The 19322-nt window shown below is 46.9% G+C and overlaps 1 protein-coding gene across 1 annotated transcript; it reads right to left on the bottom strand.

The window, feature by feature from the left end:
• Positions 1-10: 10 nt before the first annotated feature.
• DDX27 (DEAD-box helicase 27) lies at positions 11-18959 on the bottom strand. Its single transcript, XM_023626718.2, has 21 exons — positions 18758-18959; positions 16501-16647; positions 14365-14424; positions 13950-14115; positions 13326-13372; positions 13116-13202; positions 12416-12521; positions 11436-11609; positions 10633-10783; positions 8360-8459; positions 8064-8205; positions 6984-7137; positions 5807-5888; positions 5521-5698; positions 3969-4075; positions 3658-3760; positions 1793-1887; positions 1575-1698; positions 953-1040; positions 267-341; positions 11-144 (listed from the first exon to the last, which is right to left on the bottom strand). The coding sequence occupies exons 1-21, from the start codon at positions 18848-18850 to the stop codon at positions 126-128; spliced, it is 2298 nt and encodes a 765-aa protein (XP_023482486.2). The 5' UTR covers positions 18851-18959; the 3' UTR covers positions 11-125.
• Positions 18960-19322: the final 363 nt, after the last annotated feature.

Raw genomic sequence — 19322 nt, 5'->3', positions numbered from 1 at the left:
CACAGACTTGTCAGAGTTTTAAACAATTTTTTTGACAAATAGAGAAAAGACAGACTAAGCCAGGACGACTTCTCACAAGGAAGGGATCTAAGGGCCACACCATGAACTTCTTCGGGCCACCACGGCTACTTCCTCCTCTTGTACCTATTAAGACATTAAGTAAAGACCAACCCTAAGACCAGAAAGAGGCAGGAGGAGCTCCTTTCCCACGAAGTTTCTTTTCAATCCCAGTGAAAACCTCTGGCCCTCCAAACTGTAAACATTACCTGGATTTAGATTTAAAGTTACCGCCTCTTCTCTCGCGGGGCAAGCCCAACTGTTTCCTTTCTTCAAAGGAGGGGCTGTAGGTGAGAGAAGATGAGATGCTGACATGGCAAGCTGTTGGACAAACGGGCAATGTCTCACCCCCCACTCACCCCCCAGCTCCTACACAAAGCAGCAGCAGCATGGATGCATCATTTTCAGGGCCGGAGGTTCTAAGCCTGTGTCTGTTGCCACCTGATAATAGGGGTTTGTGGAAGTCAGGGCCCAGCTTTAAAACAAGACAGGAAGAGGCTCTTCCTTCTTGTGTACATCATAAGACTACTTGGGAAGCTTAGTCTGTCCCCACCCCAACCCCGGCCCAGGGGATGTTAGGGAGACACATATTCCCAAGAGCAAACTAGGGTCCTTTGTTTTGGGTTCTATCACTCTCCTGAAAGAAAGCTCTATTTCTGAACCTAAAATGGGTTATTTCACCTCTAAGGCAGGAGGGCCTTAACATCTTTTTTTTCCTGTTCTCATTCTGGGCTCCACACATGGGCTGGGGGGGGGGGGGGGGGGGGAGGTGGGCGACAGGAGTCCCTGAAATTATGTATTATAAAGCTATAGGTATGTGAGAGAATTGGGAGTAAGGAAGGAGGGAGAAGATTCACAGCTTTCATCAAAAATGATGATGACTTAAAAACCCTACCCAGCTCGATACTGTTTCAGGGCCTTCTTGCTCGTGTTGGTAAGTTCTTCATCAAATACAGATCTCTTCACCTGTTTTTGCTTCTTGGCTGTGCAGAGAGAATGGGTTACACATGTCCTATTTGGCCCAAGCTCCTAAATCCCCTTAAGCTCAGGTTAATGGTTCCAAGTTCAGTGGCTGCTCTGCCCTGATGACTTATTGACATGGAGACAAGATATCTGATCTCGGCAGAAAAGGGATAAGGAATCAGAGGTACCAGGTGTAAAGAACCACTCCAAAGGGTGCTTACAGAGTCCAAAAGTGAAAGGGGCCACTTACACGTGAAATGCGCTGAAGACCATCTTGGCTCTGTTCTACCCTGACGTGCTCCTCCAAGTAGCAGATGGTAAGGACTTAGCTCCAGAGTCAGAAAGGCCTGGGTTCAACTCCTAGCTCTTCCCCACCAACCACGGGAGCCACTTCACCACTTACAGCCAATAAAAGGACAGCTGTACACACTGGTACATACTCATTACTCAGAAACATGCTCTTATCATCATCCCTCCAATTTTCTCCCTGACGACAAGCACAGGTTTGAGGGAGAACCTTCCTACCAGTTTCTACAGGCTCCCCATCTGCCTACCAGGGCCTCTCGATGGCTCCTCCTCAGGCATTGCTCGCGCCCGCTTGGCTCTGCGATTCCTCTTGGCCAGCCGCTCAGCAAACATCTGTGCCTTGAGGATTTCGAACTGGGACCTTTCCTCTGCCTGGGAGAAGGATGGCATGTGAGTGTGGAACAGACCAGGCAGCCCTCACCCACCCTCCAGGCTGGGACCCAACTCCAAAAGGAAGCCTACTCACTGTCATCTCCCCCTTTTTCTTGGCATCCTTCACAAACTTCTTCCTTTTCTTCTTTCCTCTTAAGGCCAAGTCAAACTCCTGCAGAGCCTTGGCAACTGGGATGAGAAGAGAGCATGAGATTTCAGGTACTGTCTTCTATCTTTTTTTAAACTTACAATAAGAAGTACACATGTTTTAAACTGGCACATATGGACTTAAAACGAGAAGCAGTGATCACTTCTTCTGGTGGTCACCTTTATCTCCCTAAATAACATGCTTGCTTGTACTACTTCTCGATTAATCAATTTGAGACATTCATTATCTATCTACCTCCTTTTATGAAAGATGAGAATTTAGTTTTGCACTCCCCCACACCTTCCCACAATACAGTTATAACTCTCTTTTTAACATAGAAACTTAACATACATACACCCTGATTTTTTGTCCCATCAAATACAGGCAGCATTTCTTAAATTGCTGGTACAACCTCTTTGGAGGGTAAATTTGCAATCCCTAACAAAATAAGAAACACACACACCCTCTGACCTATAATTCCACTTTTAGGAATTTATTCTGCAAATCAAATATACTTGCTTAATTGTGAAAGGGCTTCTGTATAAAGTTATTCACCACATCACTTGTTTATAATAGCAAAAGATAGGAAACAACCTCAGTGTCCCTCAATGGGGGACTAATTAAATAAATGATAAGCTACCCATATGATAGAAGACCATGCAGCCATTAAAAAAAAAGGGGGGAAGAAAAGGTGGCTATATGTGCCTATACAAAATGATCTCCAAGCTATAAAATTAATTGAAGAAAGCAAAGTATAGAACAATGTGAATTCATTTGTGTTTAAAAAAAGGGAGCGGGGGGCCAACCCCGTGGACCCAGAAGGACCCACAACTAGAACATACAACTATGTACTGGGGGGCTTTGGGGAGAAGGAAAAAAAAAAAGAAGACTGGCAATAGATGTTAGCTCAGGTGCCAATCTTTAAAAAAAAAAAAAAGGGGGGGAGGAGGGGGATATACATAAATATCTTCCTGACTTACTATTTTTTAATTGTTGCAAAATATATATCATTGGAGCCGGCCCCATGGCCGAGCAGTTAAGTTCACGCGCTCTGCTTCAGCGGCCCAGGGTTTCGCCTGTTCAGATCCTGGGGGTGGACATGGCACTGCTCGTCAGGCCAGGCTCAGATGGCGTTCCACATAGCACAACCACAAGGACCTACACCTAGAATATACAACTATGTACTGAGGGGTTTTGGGGAGAAGAATTAAAAAGAAAAAAAAGATTGGCAACAGATTGTTAGCTGAGGTACCAATCTTTAAAAAAACAAAAAAATATATATATAAAAAATAAAATGCGCCATTTTACCCATTCTTAAGTGTACAATTCAGTAGCATTAATTACATTCACAATACTGTACAACCATCACCATTGTCTGTTTCTTTTCAAACTTTTCATCATCCCAAACAGAAGTTCTGCAACCATTAAGTAGTAACTGTCTCCCCCAAACCCTGGTAATGGCTCTACTTTCTGTCTATGAATTTACCTATCTAGGTAGCTCATATATGTGGAATCATAAATATCTGTCCTTTTGTGTTTGGATTACTTCACTTAGCATGTATCAGAATGTCATTATGGCTGGATAACATTCCATCGTATGTACACACCACATTTTGTGGATCCATTCATCTGATGATGGACATGGGTTGTTTCCACCCTTTAGCTATTGTGAATAATGTTTCAGTGAACACTGGTGTACAAGTATCCATTTGAGTCCCTGTTTTCAATTCTTTTGGGTATAGACCTAGGAGTGGAATTGCTGGGTCCTATGGTAAGTCTGTTTAGCTTTTTGAGGAACCTTCCAGACATACTTTTTTCCTTCTTCCTCTCTTCTTTGGTCTGGAACCAGCTCCTCTCAGGCTCATGGTTTGGTCCCTCCTTGCCCTTCTCTAGGAGCCGCTTTGCTGTGTTGATCTGTGGGGACGGCAGAAGGATGCCTGTCATGAAACGTACATCAGATAATACATAACGTGGCAGCTGTAGGAAACCACAGCCTGCAAATGCTTGGGGCTCTGATGATATGTGTGGCAGACACAATACTTCAGAAGGGCAGAGGCAGCAGGGCCGCTACAGTCTGCTTACTGAGCAGCGCTGTGGACCAGAACCCTCCTCACAGCCTCACCTGGGCTTCTGACTGTTGCATCTCTTTTTCCTCAGCTTCCAGTTGCAGAACTGCATACACATCTTTCTCCATTTTCTCAATCTTGTCCCGGAATTTGAGGATGACATCTCAAGGGAAGAGAACAAAAAAGACTAAAATAAAGATGAATACTGTGCAGCTGATGAAAATAATGTAGATGTGTATTTAGCGATGTAAAAAATTGAGTTTTTATGTGTGACTTGTCTGCTTAACACCCCCCCTCAAAGGCTTCCTGTTGCTACTGGAATAAATTCCAAACTCCTAAGCGTGGCCCCTGCCCACCTCTCTGACCTTCTCCCTCCCCCTTGCTCACCATGCCCCAGGCCCTCTGGCCTTCCTACTCTTCTACTTGCACACCAAGTTTGTTCCCGCCTCAGAGGCTTTGCCCTGCTTTTCTCTGCTTGGCAAACTCTGTCTCCAGAGGGCTCATGGCTGCCTCATTCTTATCATGCAGGACTCAACTCAAACGCCATCTGTTCAGAGGCCTTTCCTGAAGAACTTTTCTAAAGTAAGTACCTCTCCTCCTATTGTTCTTGATCACGTCTACTATTAGCTCATTTATTGTGTCTCTTTCCCACCAGTCTATCAGCTAGTTTGTTTCTTGCAGTATCCCCAATACCTAGAACAGAATAAACAGCACCAGCACACAGCAATACGTAATAACTGTTTGCTGACTGAATGAATTAAATGAAAGAAAAACACACATACAAATGGAAAAAAGGTCTGAAAGGATATGCACCTAAATGCTAAGAGTGGTGAGTTCTTTCACATACAATTACAGTTTTGCACTTATTTTTATTTACTAACTTCCAACATTGAATACATTTTTTTTTTAAGATTGGCACCTGAGTTAACATTGTTGCCAATCTTTTTTTTTCCTTCTTCTCCCCAAAGCCCCCCAGTACATAGTTGTATATTCTAGTTGTAGGTCCCCCTGGTTGTGCTATGTGGGATGCCGCCTCAGCACGGCCCCATGAGTGGTGCGATGTCTGAGCCCAGGATCCAAAATGGCAAAACCCTGGGCCCCTGAAGTGGAGCACGTGAACTTAATCACTCGGCCATGGGGCTGGCCCCAGAATACGTATTACTTTTGTAATTTTAAAAAAGGATGTGCTTTATATGACCCCTATGGATGAGAAGAACAAAAAGAATGAAAGATATCCAAAAAGAATGAGTGCTGACTTCCTCCCCACGTTCTGCCCCCCACTGAGAGGAAGCAGTAGTGGCTAATGGGAATTCTGCCCCAAGAAGAGGCCTTCTCTTCCCCAAAGGCTGGAAAATCCCTATGACTGGGGCACTTGGGGCACAAGTCTATCATTATTCCCTTTCACACACAGAGAGACTGAAGCCCAGATGAGGACAGACCTGCCCAGGGTCACTCAGCAAGGAAGCGGCTGAGCTTGGATTCAAATCTGGCTCCTGAGTACAAAGCACCTGCTCTCTTGACCCTCTGCCCCCTGCCCCATCCCAAAGGATCTGATGAAAGACCATGCCCCACCCCCCACCCTGCACAGCTGCAGCGGTGCCGGCTCACCTTGAGGAAGTATCCGGGCCTTCACAGGGGCCTTGGCGGTCTTCACGATCTCCTTCAGCATCTTCCGCTCCTCTTCTCCCACCAGAGAGACCGAGCGCCCAGCCCGGCCGGCACGCGCTGTTCGCCCTACCCGGTGGACATAATGCTTGATGGTGTTGGGCATTGTGAAGTTGATTACCTGGAAGGTCAAAGTTAAGCACGAGTCAGACCTGGGAGTTGGGGAAATGGGGACACAAGGAGGCAAAACGACTGCCACCAAAGGTTCAAGGAAGATGGGGCCTGTTACCGTTTTGACTCCCTCGATGTCAAGTCCACGGGCTGCCACATCTGTGGCCACAAGGATGTCAATCTGTTCATCCTTAAAGCGCCTGGAAATAGCCACAAATAGATGTTTATCTGGATGCCCGACGCCAATAATGCTCTGCAAAAGCCTGAGCCAGCAGACGGAACACAAATCCTTTTGGACTCAAGCAGCACGGTACAGACTATCAGAGTGGGGACAGATCCTAAAAGTCAGCCATCTGCCACTTACACGCCCCTTTAAACATCCCATAACGTAGAGCAAACGCAGTTTTGTGTACACCACCTGAAGCAGCAATTCCTATAAATATGAAAGTTTGGGAACCACAGAGCTGGACTATAGAAAGTAGCACATGCAAATGTCTCAGCATTCAAAACAGCCTTTCTTTAAAAATCAACTCTCAGCTGCCTATGACAACCTGGGAGAGGTGGAGAGTCTTGAAGGAGGAACCCTACCAGGTTGACTCTATTCTGAGAATTAAACAAGAAGTCACATGGAAAACACAGGGACTAGCAAAGTGAACGCTCAAGGAATGGCAGCTGGTTTGATTCCAAATCTCGTTCTATCAGACCCAGGTATGTTGAGACTACTCTGGAAAAGCTGTAGAGAACGGAATGTATGCTGGGTCTTCCCAAGTGAGAAGTGCCTGCTGTGGCCCCACTCAGCAGCTCCCACTCAAGTCCTAGTGCACGAGTATCATCTTCCAGAAGCCTACAAAGTCAGAGTTCTGAATGTATCTAAGACATGACCTTACAGTGGTCAGACTATAACTGTATGTGTGTGGGTGAGGAAGACTGGCCCTGAGCTAACATCTGTTGCCAACCTTGTCTTTTTGCTTGAGGAAAATTGTCGCTGAGCTAATATCTGTGCCAATCTTCCTCTATTTTATGTGGGACGCTGCCACAGCATGGCTTGACAAGTGGTACTAGGTCCGCACCCAGGATCCAAACCTGTGAACCCCAGGCCGCCAAAGCGGAGCACACGAACTTAACCACTCCACCACCAGGCCGGCCCCTAGACTAAAATTTTTAAAGTGGGGATCTGTACTATCTGTGTCCTCTGCTGTTGCTCTAACATAACTTCTGAGTGGTATTTTCCCTCTTTCACATGAGGAGAGCCCTCTCTGAAGGATGGGTGGGAGCCTCAGCCCCCTGACCTTTACCGGAGGGCCTCCAGCCGCTGCGTCTGTGACAGGTTGCCGTGGAGCTCGCCCACCTGCAGCCCCATGAGCCCCAGGAGGATGTGCATGCGGTGGGCCTGCTTCTTGGTCTGGGTGAAGAGCATCACGTGGTCAGTGAAGGTTCTTGTCAAAAGAGCTGGCAGGGAGAGAGGACTGAGTCAGCAGCCACCTCCAACACCTGCTCCTTCCTCGCCTGCAAAGTGGCTGCTGTGCCTGGCACTGGGGGAGACAGGCGAGGTCCTGGCCTTGTGGAGCTCATGTTCCACGGCAGAGGCAGAGAAGCCAATTCCCAGTTTGCAAGGGTGATTAATGCGGTGAGAGTAAAGGGAGGACAGGGAGGCAGCTTCGAGGCTGGCCTCACTGAAGGGGTGACATTAGGCTGAATGACAAGGCAGGCTCATCCACAAGATTTGGGGGAAGATTCCAGGCAGAGGAAAGAGCAAACATAAAGGCCCTGAGGCAGGACGAGCTTGGTGGGCTTGAGAGAGTGAAAGCAGGCAAGGGTGGCTACAGCGCCATGAGCGAAAGCACCAAGGCTGGGACTGAAGAGGGCAGGGCCAGGTCCTGAAGGGTCTTACAGGACTTGCTAGGGAGTGTGGATTTTAGTCTAAGAACAATGGAAGACACCAGAGAGCTTTAAGTAGGGAAGTAACAGGAGTGAATGCTCGTTCACAGCTGAGCATTTTAAATGATCTGCACTGTGGAGAATGGATTACCAGGGGACAAGGGTGGAAGAATGACAGCCAAGTAAGAGGCTGCTGCAACAACTCAGGCCACAGACAGCAGTGGCCTAGACTAAGGGCCAGAAGGATAGTTGGGGGGAAGTGGCTGGGAGTTCAGCAGCACATAAAGAGGCCTGGATGGTGGGAGTGAGGTGAGGCAATACAGAAAGGGAGGAATGACTGATGGCGAGAGTGAAGGAGTGGACGAACGGCAGTGCCACACACTGCGTTAGGGGAGACTGGATGGAGGACATACCGGGGTGCAACCCAAGCACTTCAGCATGGAACCCACAAGGAAGCTGACCACCCTACTCTGCCCGGTCCCACCCCGGGCTTTCACCTGCTACGATGGCTTCCCGGTCTCCTTCCCGATTTGGCCGGATCCGAATGAACTCCTGCCGCAGGAAGGGGGCCACGTCCGTGTTGCTGTTCACAAATATCCGGACGGGATTCTTCAAGGAGACAGAAGCCAGATCTTTCACCTGCCAGGCACAAAGACAGGGATGTTCACCAGCCTGCCAGGAGGCAGTGAGCGAGGCATGCCTGTGCTCACCCCAGGCCACCCCCTCCAGCCCAGCCCGGGTCCCATGCACTACCCCTCCATTCACCCCGCCACGGAGAACCTCTGCGGCTCACCTCGTCCGTCATGGTGGCTGAGAAGAGCATGGTCTGGCGGTGGTGGGAACACATTCGGATGATCTCCTTCATCTGCTCCTCAAAGTACTCGTCCAGCATCCTGGTAAGCAAGGAAGGGAAGGAATCAAAAGAAATGGACTGAGCTGCCGTCTGTCACAGTGAGACAGAAAACATCAGACAGGCAATGTTTGGTTGTTGTCATTAGTATGTTTCAGGATCATTTATTTACTTATTTTATCACTACTATTGTTATTTGACCCATCAAGATTCACCAAGAATTATCATTTTGTCACATTTGCTTTATCTTTTTTCTGAAGAATAGTTACAGACATCACAACACCTTAGCCCTAAACATCTCAGCACACATCCCCTAAGAACAATGACCTTCTCCTACATAACCACAATATCATTATCACACCCAAGAAACTTAAGTGTTTGAATAATATCTAAAGTACAGCTCATATTCAGATTTCCCCAACTGTCCCAAAAATGTCATTTTACAGCTGTCTTTTGTTTTTTCAGTCCAGGAAGGAAAGTTCCTATATTGCATTTGGTTGTCATGTCTCTATAATCTCCTTTAGTCTAGAAAAGTCCCCTCACCCTTTTTCACACTCTGCATTTGTCTATTTCCCAGGGACCGGATTCATCTGTCATCACTGGGAGAACGTGCAGAGGCGCGGCTGTGCACATCGCTCTTGCTCCATCAGGAGACGGATGGTCAGTTTGTTCCGGTACCACTGGTGTGAGTTTGATCACTTGGTTGAAGTGGTGTCTGTCTGCCAGCTCCCTCCACTGCAAAGGGACCGTTTTCTCTTCGTAGATAATATTAATCTGTGAGATTACTCTGACTCCAGTTTTTTCAACTGCCCCAACCCTTTAGAGTATTTCTCCCTCCAGTTGAGGATCAGATATCACATTATTGTGTCTCCTTGGACTCCTTAATCTGAAACTTCCACAGCCTTTCTTGGTCTTTTGAGACACTGACATTTTTGAAGAATACAATTCCCTTCCCCTTTAAAATCTAAATCACATCACGTTCCCTTGGCTTTTAGAACAAGCTCCATCACCTCCTCCAGGCCGCAAGAATGGTTTGTTTGCACTGGGGGAGCTAATCGGTTATTCAACAAATACTTAATGAGCACTTGCTAGATACTAGACATGCCCGTGGACAATGAGATGTGGCAGCAAGCAACACAAAGCCGGCCCTGCATGAAGGTGATGTTCCAGAGGAAAGGAGGAACACAACCACCACGTGAGCCTTCAGCTAACAATGTGGGAAGTCTGAGACGTGCAGCACCTCAGAGAACGAAAGGCAGGGAGGGAGGGATGAGGCGGGGATGTGGGAGGAGGGCAGGAGCTGTTAAAGAGAGTGGCTGGCAAACACCCCTTAGATAAGTGACAACTGGAGCAGAAACCAGAGGAAGTACAAGAGGTCATTCCAAGCTGAGGGAAGCACAGAAGCCCCAAGGTGGGGAAGTGTCGACAGCATTTACCAGCGGAGGCCTTGTACCAGGGGTGTGAAAAAAAAGAGAGAAGGATGACGCTGAGAACTTTGGCCTGAACAACTGGAAGCACAGAATCGCCTTTCACGGAGATGGGGAGAGAGAGGCAGGGGCAGATGGGATCAGAAGCCTGGTTAAGGACCTGCTTAGTTTTGAGATGCTTCAACTGGAGAGTAAATTTCAACAGGTTTTGGGGTTATTTGCGGCCTCCTTTCTCTCCTCCCACATCCATTATTGGTTGAGTTTATTGTGATCAGTCATGAAGGAAAGAGGTGAGCAGATGGGATATGTGTGAGAGAAAGGAAGAGAGAGAGGGAGAGAGAGAGAGAGGAGGGATGGAAGGAAGGAGAGGAGGAGTCCCCTACCCCAGTAGCAGAGGCTGTTTGCTGAACCCTCACTATGCACCAGCACTTCACCGATGTTACTCCTTGAATCCTCAACACTGTGAGGTGGGTACTAGTCTTATCCCCCACTTACAAGCAAGGAAAGGTTTTGCCTTGAGAATCTAAATAACGTTTCCAAATAGCAGGAAGTGGCAGAGCCAGAATTTGACCTACCTTCCCTCTCAACTATCACATTACAGAAAGAGAGAAAGAAAGCAGGGTAATCCAGGCTAAGGATGGAGAGAGCAAACGTGAGCAGCTGAATTGGCACTGCAGACCAATGGCGATGGTGAGAGCCAGGAAAAATAATGCAGGATGGCAGGTTCCTGTCCAGGGGTGTGGCCCTTGGGACCTCAGAGCACCTGGGGCCCCACCATTTCAGGTGTACCTGTCAGCCTCATCCAGGATGAGCACCTCGATGCTGCTCAGGTGGAAGGAAGGGCAGTTGTGGAGGTGATCGATGAGCCGGCCCGGGGTGGCAATGAGGATGTCAGGCGCTGCCCGAAGAGCGGCTTCTTGAGACTTCACGTCCAGGCCACCTGCAAAGAGAAGAGCCCCACAAGGTGGCCACTTCTGTCACTGGTATTGACTGAGCCCTGTCACCTGCCAGGTCTCATATCAGATGCAGAGGAAAGAGCAGAGAATAAGACTGACAAAGGCCCCACTCGCATGGATTTTACAATACGTTGGGAGAAACAGATTGTTTCATCACAATCGTGCTAAGTGTGAAAACCAAAAAAGACGGTGACACAAAGGCACTTCAAAATAGATTCAAACATCCAGGGATTGAGCGAAGCAGCTGAGAAAATCGATGTCTTCGTACATCACCTCTGACTGCCCATTGCATGCGAGGGTGAAATGAAGGTTAAATGACAATATATCATCAGAAAAATTCTGCCCCAAATAATCTGACTCACTATTCACATGAGGCAGAAATTATATCCTAAATTTGCTAAGTACCAAGAAAATTTTTTTTCCCATAATTTCAAAGTTTCATTTTTCAAGGCTGGTTAAGTCTCATTCAAACCCTCTCCCCTTGCCCCCACTATCTACTATGAATACACGTCATACAGTTTTTAAGTGGGTTCGATCATATAAAGGCTTTCCTGTCACCCTCAGATGCTGGGCCACACTGGTCCTCCACCGCATCCGGGTCCCTCAGAGGCGGGCAGCCCTCAGCCAGAAACTCACCCACAGCCAGGCAGGTGGTGATGCTGCAGAACTGGGCCAGCTGCTTGGTGACGGAGTGCACCTGGATGCCCAGTTCCCGGGTGGGAACCAGCACGAGCACGCGGGTTACTGGAGCCTGGCGGGGTTTGTAGATCAGACGCTCCAAGACGGGCAGGGCAAAAGCCGCAGTTTTACCTGGCGGGAAGGGCAGCAGGAAGCCATGAGGAGCGCTTCAGGCCCTTCACAGTTCAGGTTTGCACCTGAGCACAGAAAACTATGTATCTGCTCAGGGGGAAAGGAAGCAACTTATTTTTCACAAAACTTTTTTCTGTTTTCAAACCACATGGTCAGTGTAAAAAATCCGGGAAATATAAAAAAAATATGAAAATAGTAAAAATCACCTACAATTCAGCCAACTAGAGATAAACATTAACATAATGGTATCTATATCACCAATTTTTTTTAAATGGACAGAAATATAAAAATATAAATTTTAATGCAATAACACTATATATTCTGCTTAGTAACTTCCCCCTTTAAAAAAACATATTTTCCTATTTCTTTAAATACTCTTTACTTCTTTTAAATAGTTGCTTAGTATTCTATTACACGACTGTTTCTACTATATAATTAACTGCACTAATCTACAATGTTGTGATGAACATCCCTTTTACAAAACTTTACTCCTATGATGGGGGCCTATCGTGGCAGTGACAAAGGTCAGGGTCACAGAGATACCCTGCTAGGATAGCCACGAGTCACAGTGAGTCTGGTGAAGGTAATCTTTATTTAATCCTATAAGGGTATCTTTTTCTTAAAAAGGGAAGTTACTAAACAGAATATATAGTGTTACTGCATTAAAATTTGTATATTTATAAATATAAAATTTATATTTGCATATTTAGCAAAGTGGTCATCTGGTAAGTCGACCTAGAGCCGTTTCTAGGTTGAGCACCCTCCTTCCACCTCCTCTCCCCTCCCCAACTCCCTGTCCTTTTTACCTGTCCCAGTGGCTGCGCAGGCACAGATGTCCTTCCCCAACAGACCCACAGGTATGCACGCCTTCTGGATTGGGGTGGGCTGCTTGAAGCCCATGGCTGTAATGGCCTGAGGATAAGAGAGGGTCCTTGTTCTAGGCACTGAGGATACAGCAGTAAACAAAAGAAATAAAAACCCTGCCTTCAGGAATCTTACAACTGGGTAGAAAAACAGCCCCCAAACCAACACACATCATATGGAGGTAAACGCTATGGAGAAAATACAGCAGTCAAGGGGGCGGAGTGGGCAGGTGGAAGGGAATGGTACGATTTACAGAGGGGGTGGCAGGAAGGCCTTATGGAGCAGGGGAAACTGAGTGGAACCCTGAAAGAGGCAAGGAGCACCGCAAGCAGGTTTCTGAAAGAATCTTCCAGACAGAGGGAACAGCAAGTGCAAAGGCCCCAAGGAAGAAGATGCCAGACCTGTTTGAGCACCAGCAAGGAGGCCAGGGTGGCCAGAGCAGAATGAGTGCTAAGAGACATCTTCAGAGGGGACCAGAAGGGACAGGCCCTTATAGGCCAAGATAGAACTTCCTGCTAAACAGGGTTCTTTGGCAGTTCTGTGGACAACAGAGTTTAGGGAGGCCAAGAGCCCAGGTTAGGGCGAGGAGCCCAGTTAGGGGGCAAGTGCAATAATCCCATGGTTGCCAAAAGAAGCTACTACCTTCAGAAGAGGGCGGGACAGGTTCATGTCCTGGAACGAGAGGCTTTCATCATACTGAGACGCGTCTTCAAAAAATCCTCCTGCTTCCTACACCAGGAAAGCAAAAGACAGTGAGAATTTAGCGAAAAGGGCCCGAGAAAATTACCTGACCTTCGAATCCTTTCAGGTTGCAAAAACAAGCTGTACACTGTTTTCCAAGCCCATGCTCACCTGTCCTTTCTTCTTCTTCTTCTTCTGCTCCTTTACTTTGAGTGTATCTATGGAGAAAAACACAGCTGGTAATCAGGGCTCATACTTACTGAGCACTCGCACTCTGCTAGGCACTGTCCCAAGCGCTTGATGTGGCTGCCTCACTGAATCCACACAACCACCTGTCCTCAGGCTTATTTCACAGACGAGGACACTGGGCAGCAGTACAGGTACAGAACTCACCGAAGGCCAGACAGGAAGTAAACTCGGCAAGTTCCAGAGACCAGGCTCTCAACCACTACGCTACATTACAATGCCTTAACACTCATTTCTGCAAGAAGTATGTATGGAGCACCCACTAGGTGGCTGGACCCATCTGGGACATGGGGGAACCTATCACCCCAAATAAGTCTGAACCATGGAGCTGCCAGCAGCTGTGTGAGGCTGGAGAGGGCGAAAGAGGAAACTCTGCCTGCAAAGTACAATAACCCTAACAAAATCCCCAGAAAAAGGGAAGCGAAAAGAAAGGAATTCAACACGGAGCTCTTCAATTTAACTATAGGGAAGAGCACAGGAAATGCTACAAAGTCAAAGGAGCGCCCAATTTCCCGTCCCTGTTTCTGGCAGCGCCGTTGCATCATCCACCTGCTTTGGTGAGGATGTTCTCATCAGCTGACGAGTAATCGGTCTCTGAGTCGTCATCTTCTGAGCCCGCCTCATCTTCCCCTTCAAGGTCTTCCTGCTCCTCAGGTTCAGAACCCTCCTTTGCTTCTTTCTCCATCTCTGACTTCCCAGACTTGGCTTCTTTATCCTGGAAAAAAATTATAATAAAGCAAGGCGACTACAAACTTCAGGAAATCCAAAACCTATTAGGAGCAACATTATGCCCTCCAGCCTGGGCAGAACGCTATGTGGGCTCCCAGTGGATATTTACAACACACACACAGCCTGCCGGCACCAGCAGCCCTGCAGCTCAGGCCTCAAGAGGAACAGTGGGGTGGTGCTGAGAGTAAAGCTCAGGGCTTCGCTACAAAGAAAAGTAATTGCTTCGCTTTCTCACCTCTGTTTTCCTTTTCTTTCGGACTTTCTCAATCTTCTCATCTAATGTAGTGGCTGCCCTCTGCAGATATAAATAAAGAGATGAGAAAGAAATACACACATGGGAAAGAGACAAAGCAAGCTTCCTCTGCGGGTCGGGTCTCAGATGCTAATATACAAAAAGCTTGTCTGTCCTTGGACAGATTAATCAATCCATATATTATTCATTGCAAAAAGAAGATTAAATAAATGGTCTACTTATGAAAAAACTTTAAATTACCTGGAACCAATAGGAACAGCCACATTTTAGAAGGTGTTTACTATTCAGAATGATACAATCACCAAGAGATGTCACATTGTATCTGAATGCTACTTGGAAAGACTCTTCCCCTTGCCTATCACACATAATTTAGCCTATTAATTAAAATGTTGAAATCCAAGCAAATTCAGGTAATGCTGGATATTGCTAAAACTTTAGAAATGGCAGGCCCCCTTTATGCATGCTCAAAGCACCCTGGACTGCTATGGCACTTACCACAACTACAATTAACTGTCACCATCTGTCTACTTATTTTCTACCCTGCCAGACTGTAAGCTTTATGAAACCAAGTCTTTAATTACATGGGGTCCATATGAAAATAAAGAAGAAAGAAATCCTCTCAAGATGACCTTGAAAAGGAAACGCTGTTTTATTTCAATCAGAACAAGGGCCAGCAGCCTGGATTAAACTGCTCTGAGCAGGCAATATTGCTCTTTGAAGTGCACGAAATGGAAATAAGTTTCATGCATCTTCTAGCTTGATCACCAGATTCAAAGAAAAGCATGAGATCTTGGCAAACAAGCAAATGACAGTGACATTTGCAGCAGCTTTGGCTGTGCTGTGTGGGAACCAAGGACCCTCAATAGTGATGCCAGATGAGATCCCCTGGCAAGAGACAGAGAATGACAGTATCTGTGGGGTAAGGCTAGCTGTCAAAAAGACCACTACTAAGGATGTCTGCTAGATTGTTCTTTGTCATAAAGTGATGAAACAAAGGTTTCTTTCTAACATTCAAAACAAGGAGTGGACACCTAAAAAACAGACCATTTTAACATAGCTACGTCCATTTTTTTAAGTCAAGTAATTTATATGTAATGTGTGGTATTCCTAAACCATTGGACTGGTATTATCAGATTTCCTCTAACACTTTTTTGTTTGTTTGTTTGTTTGTTTTGAGGAAGATTAGCCCTGAGCTAACATCTGCCACCAATCCTTTTTTGCTGAGAAAGACTGGACCTGAGCTAATAATTGTGCCCACCTTTCTCTATTTTATATGTGGGATGCCTGCCACAGCACAGCTTGATAAGCAGTGCATAGGTCTGTGTCTGGGATTCAATCTAGCGAACCCCAGGCCACTGAAACAGAGTGCACAAACTTAAGTGCTACGCCACCAGGCCAGCCCCAACTAAGAGCTTTTTTTTACACTTTTTAACATCCACAAAATCAAAAAGGGTCTCTCTTGGGGCCGGCTCCGAGACCGAGTGGTTAAGTTCACGCGCTCCTGCTGCGGCGGCCCAAGGTTCAGATCCTGGGCGCGGACATGGCACCGCTCATCAGGCCACGTTGAGGCGGCGTCCCACATCCCACAACTAGAAGAAGGACACGCAACTAAGATATACAACTGTGTACAGGGGGCGTTTGCGGAGATAAAGCAGGGGAAAAAAAAAAAAAAGGAAGATTGGCAACAGTTGTTAGCCCAGGTGCCAATCTTTAAATAAAAAAAAAATAAGGGTCTCTCTTAATACATACGCTGAAGATAGTCTGAGCTCACCATCTCCTCCTCCCAGAAAAGCTCCATGGACATTTTATAATGAAGGAATTAAGATATTTCTACTACTTTTAAATATCATCTATAGATCAATGAACGTGTTTGTAACTAAAGTCTGCAATAAATCCATTTTGCAACATATTATACTTTGGTTTTAATCAAGACTGTGGGTTATTTGTGACCACCTCTCCCCACCCCATCAAAACTACACACGTATTTCCAAAGGAGTTCCACTATCTGCTGAATGTAAATAGATGGAAAAAGGCAGCAAGGTCAGGGCTAGACCCCAAAACCGACTGTCCAACCCTAACAGCCCAAGGCCTGGAACCGCCTATCACTATCAGTCTCACCTTCTTCTTGAGCTGGCTCATGACGTCAGCCATGGCCCAGCTGCCATCATACATCCCCTCCTTCTCGGTGAAAACGAAGTCAGGGTTGAAATCAGCACTGCGGTTCTTCTGCAAGGCTTTCTGCTTTCTGCCCAGCACAATGGGCCCCTGGGAAAAGAGAGAAGCAGGGTGACTATGGGACTGAGATGAAAGAACACTAGAAAAGGACGAAAGAAACAAGGGCACCCAATAAGACAACAGACATATACAAGGCAAAATTATTTATTTATTTATGTTGCTGAGGAAGATTCGTCCTGAGCTAACATTCATTGCCAATCCTCATCTTTTTTTTTTGAGGAAGATTAGTTCTGAGCTAACATCTGCTGCCAATCCTCCTCTTTTTGCTGAGGAAGACTGGCCCTGAGCTAACATCCATGCCCATCTTCCTCTACTTTATACGTGGGATGCCTACCACAGCATGGCTTTTGCTAAGCGGTGCCATGTCCACACCCGGGATCCGAACCTGTGAACCCCAGGCTGCCAAAGCAGAACATGCGCACTTAACCGCTGCGCCACTGGGCCAGCACTGGATATTTCTTGAACACAAATCAAGATAAATTCTTTAAGCAAATCAGAATTGGGTTAATGAAGAGGAGGGTGAAGCAGAATGTGCACACTTAACCTCTGCGCTACCAGGCCGGCCCCACAAGGCAAAAATTGACAGATGACAAGAAACTGACCAGTCTACAATCGCCATGGGAGATTGTAACACACTTCTCTCAGTAACTGATAGATCAAGCAGACAAAAAATGAGTCAGTATAAAATCTGAACAGCACAATTAATAAGCCTCACTCCAATGAACACAGAGAGAACACTGCGCCCACTAGTAGAGAACGTGCATGCTTTCTGAGCACACATGGAATAGTTGCAAAAACTGATCACGCAGTAGGCTTCGAGCAAATCTTCAATAAGTTTCAAAGAATCAATATTACACAGACTATTCTCCGACCACAATTCAATTAAGTTAGAAATGAATAAAAAAAGATAACTTTAAAAACCCATACATTGGAAACTAGAAAGGAAGGAGAACTGCCTGAACTATGGCTTCGGAAAAAGAAATTGAGAAGAAAAAACCCCAAGAACTAAAAAGTGCTGTACTGACTTTTTCTTCTTACTTGAGTTAAACAATCTCACAAGAACTCTGATGCTAAACTTCATTATTAGTAATGATCATACATCTTTTCTCAGGTACCTAGTTTAACTATCAATAGTTGTATAGCACTTCACACCTGAAGTTTTGCATTATCATTTGCCATATTTGCTTCAGTCCTTTTTTATGATAGTTTTCCATGAAGAAATGAAAAGATCATTCTGGCTGCTAAGTGGAGAATGCACTAGAGGAAGCGGGCAAGAGAAACAGCAGGTGACCAGATATGTTAGAATTGTGGGTATCCAGGCACAAGATGGCAGAGGCCTGGTCTAGAGGGGGAGCAGTGTGGATGGACAGAGGGGGAGAAGCTTCAGAGAGATTCCTGAGCTAGCCTGCAGAACATAGGAGGGAGCAGCTGTCAAGGACGACCCCAGTGTTTCTGGCTCCAGACGGAGCAGGTTAAGAGGGTAAGGGAGACCAGAGTTCAGCTTTGGAGAAGGTGAATTTGCAGAGGCCATGGGACACCCAAACGGAGGTGTCGGTAGGCAGAGGAAGCCGCAGAGGGGAAACTCCGCAGGCTGGATCTTTGAAGGGTGGGCATCTTTTTCATCACCCTTTTTAATCGCCATAGCGCTTAATGTCTGTAACCTCCCCCCAACATAAGCTTCAGGAGAGTGCTGTCCTTGCCCATCTTGTTCACTGCCGTCTCCCAAATGCTTAGGTGTAGCAATTTAAGTATTCAATAAATACCGGCTTAAGGAACGAATGGATACCCATGGCTCCTTGAGCCGGAACCAGGACGGGCTTCACCTCTGGATCTCTATTACACAAGACCCAGATCAAACACCAGTTCACCGAATGGGTATTGAGTTCACTAAAGCGACACGGAATGTCACCGGCACAGGAGCGGAGGTGAAGAAAAGCTAGTGGGGAACAAACTGAGGAAGATCTTGGGGTCCCGGTGAGACCCTTCCAGGGAGACCTGCCGGCCTGGCAGGGGATGCTGAGGATCTGGGAGCAGGGACCTGAGGAATCACGGGGAAGGGAAGCAGTCAAGGAGACTTGACCGCCCGCCGCCGCGCCCCCTCACCCCACCCCACCCCACCCCACCCCCGATCGGCTCATACCTCCTCCTCTTCTTCTCCGGAGTCAGACTCGGGCTCCACCGCCACCTCGTCATCCTCGCCTATGGTCGGGATCAAACCCAGCTCCTCCAGCATGCTGCCGCAGCGGCCACTTCCGGAAACGAGCACGGCGCCGGGGCCGGCCCTTAGTTTCCCGAGACCTCCTCGTCGTCACTGCGCATGCGTCATACGTCACTTCCGTTTTGAGAGAGCCCCTGCCGTGCACGCTCCGCCGAACCTTAGAGCGCGCGCGCGGCAGTCGGGGGCGTGGTTTCACTGTCCGAGATCAAGGGGCGGGGCTTTGTCTTAAGTAAACGTCATTATCTTGGGGCTCAGAGGACAGTGCGAGCGCTGGGGTGTGCGAGGTTCGAGGGAGAAAGTCTCAAGAGGTGCGTGGATAAACTGTGCGTGTTTATGCACAAAAAATTGTGGAACAAGATGCAATAAACCGTGCGCCGTGATTGTCTCTTGGGTGGTAGAATTTTGAGTGATTTTTATTTTCTTCTTAGATTTTTTTCCACAAAAAACATTTATTTTCATAAAAAAGAAAAATATTAAAAACAAGAAT

This window comes from Equus caballus, chromosome 22, assembly GCF_041296265.1.
Source record: "Equus caballus isolate H_3958 breed thoroughbred chromosome 22, TB-T2T, whole genome shotgun sequence".
NCBI classification, from domain to species: domain Eukaryota; kingdom Metazoa; phylum Chordata; class Mammalia; order Perissodactyla; family Equidae; genus Equus; species Equus caballus.
The sequence above is the reverse complement of the archived record's forward strand: the minus strand, read 5'-3'. Positions and strand labels throughout refer to the sequence as shown.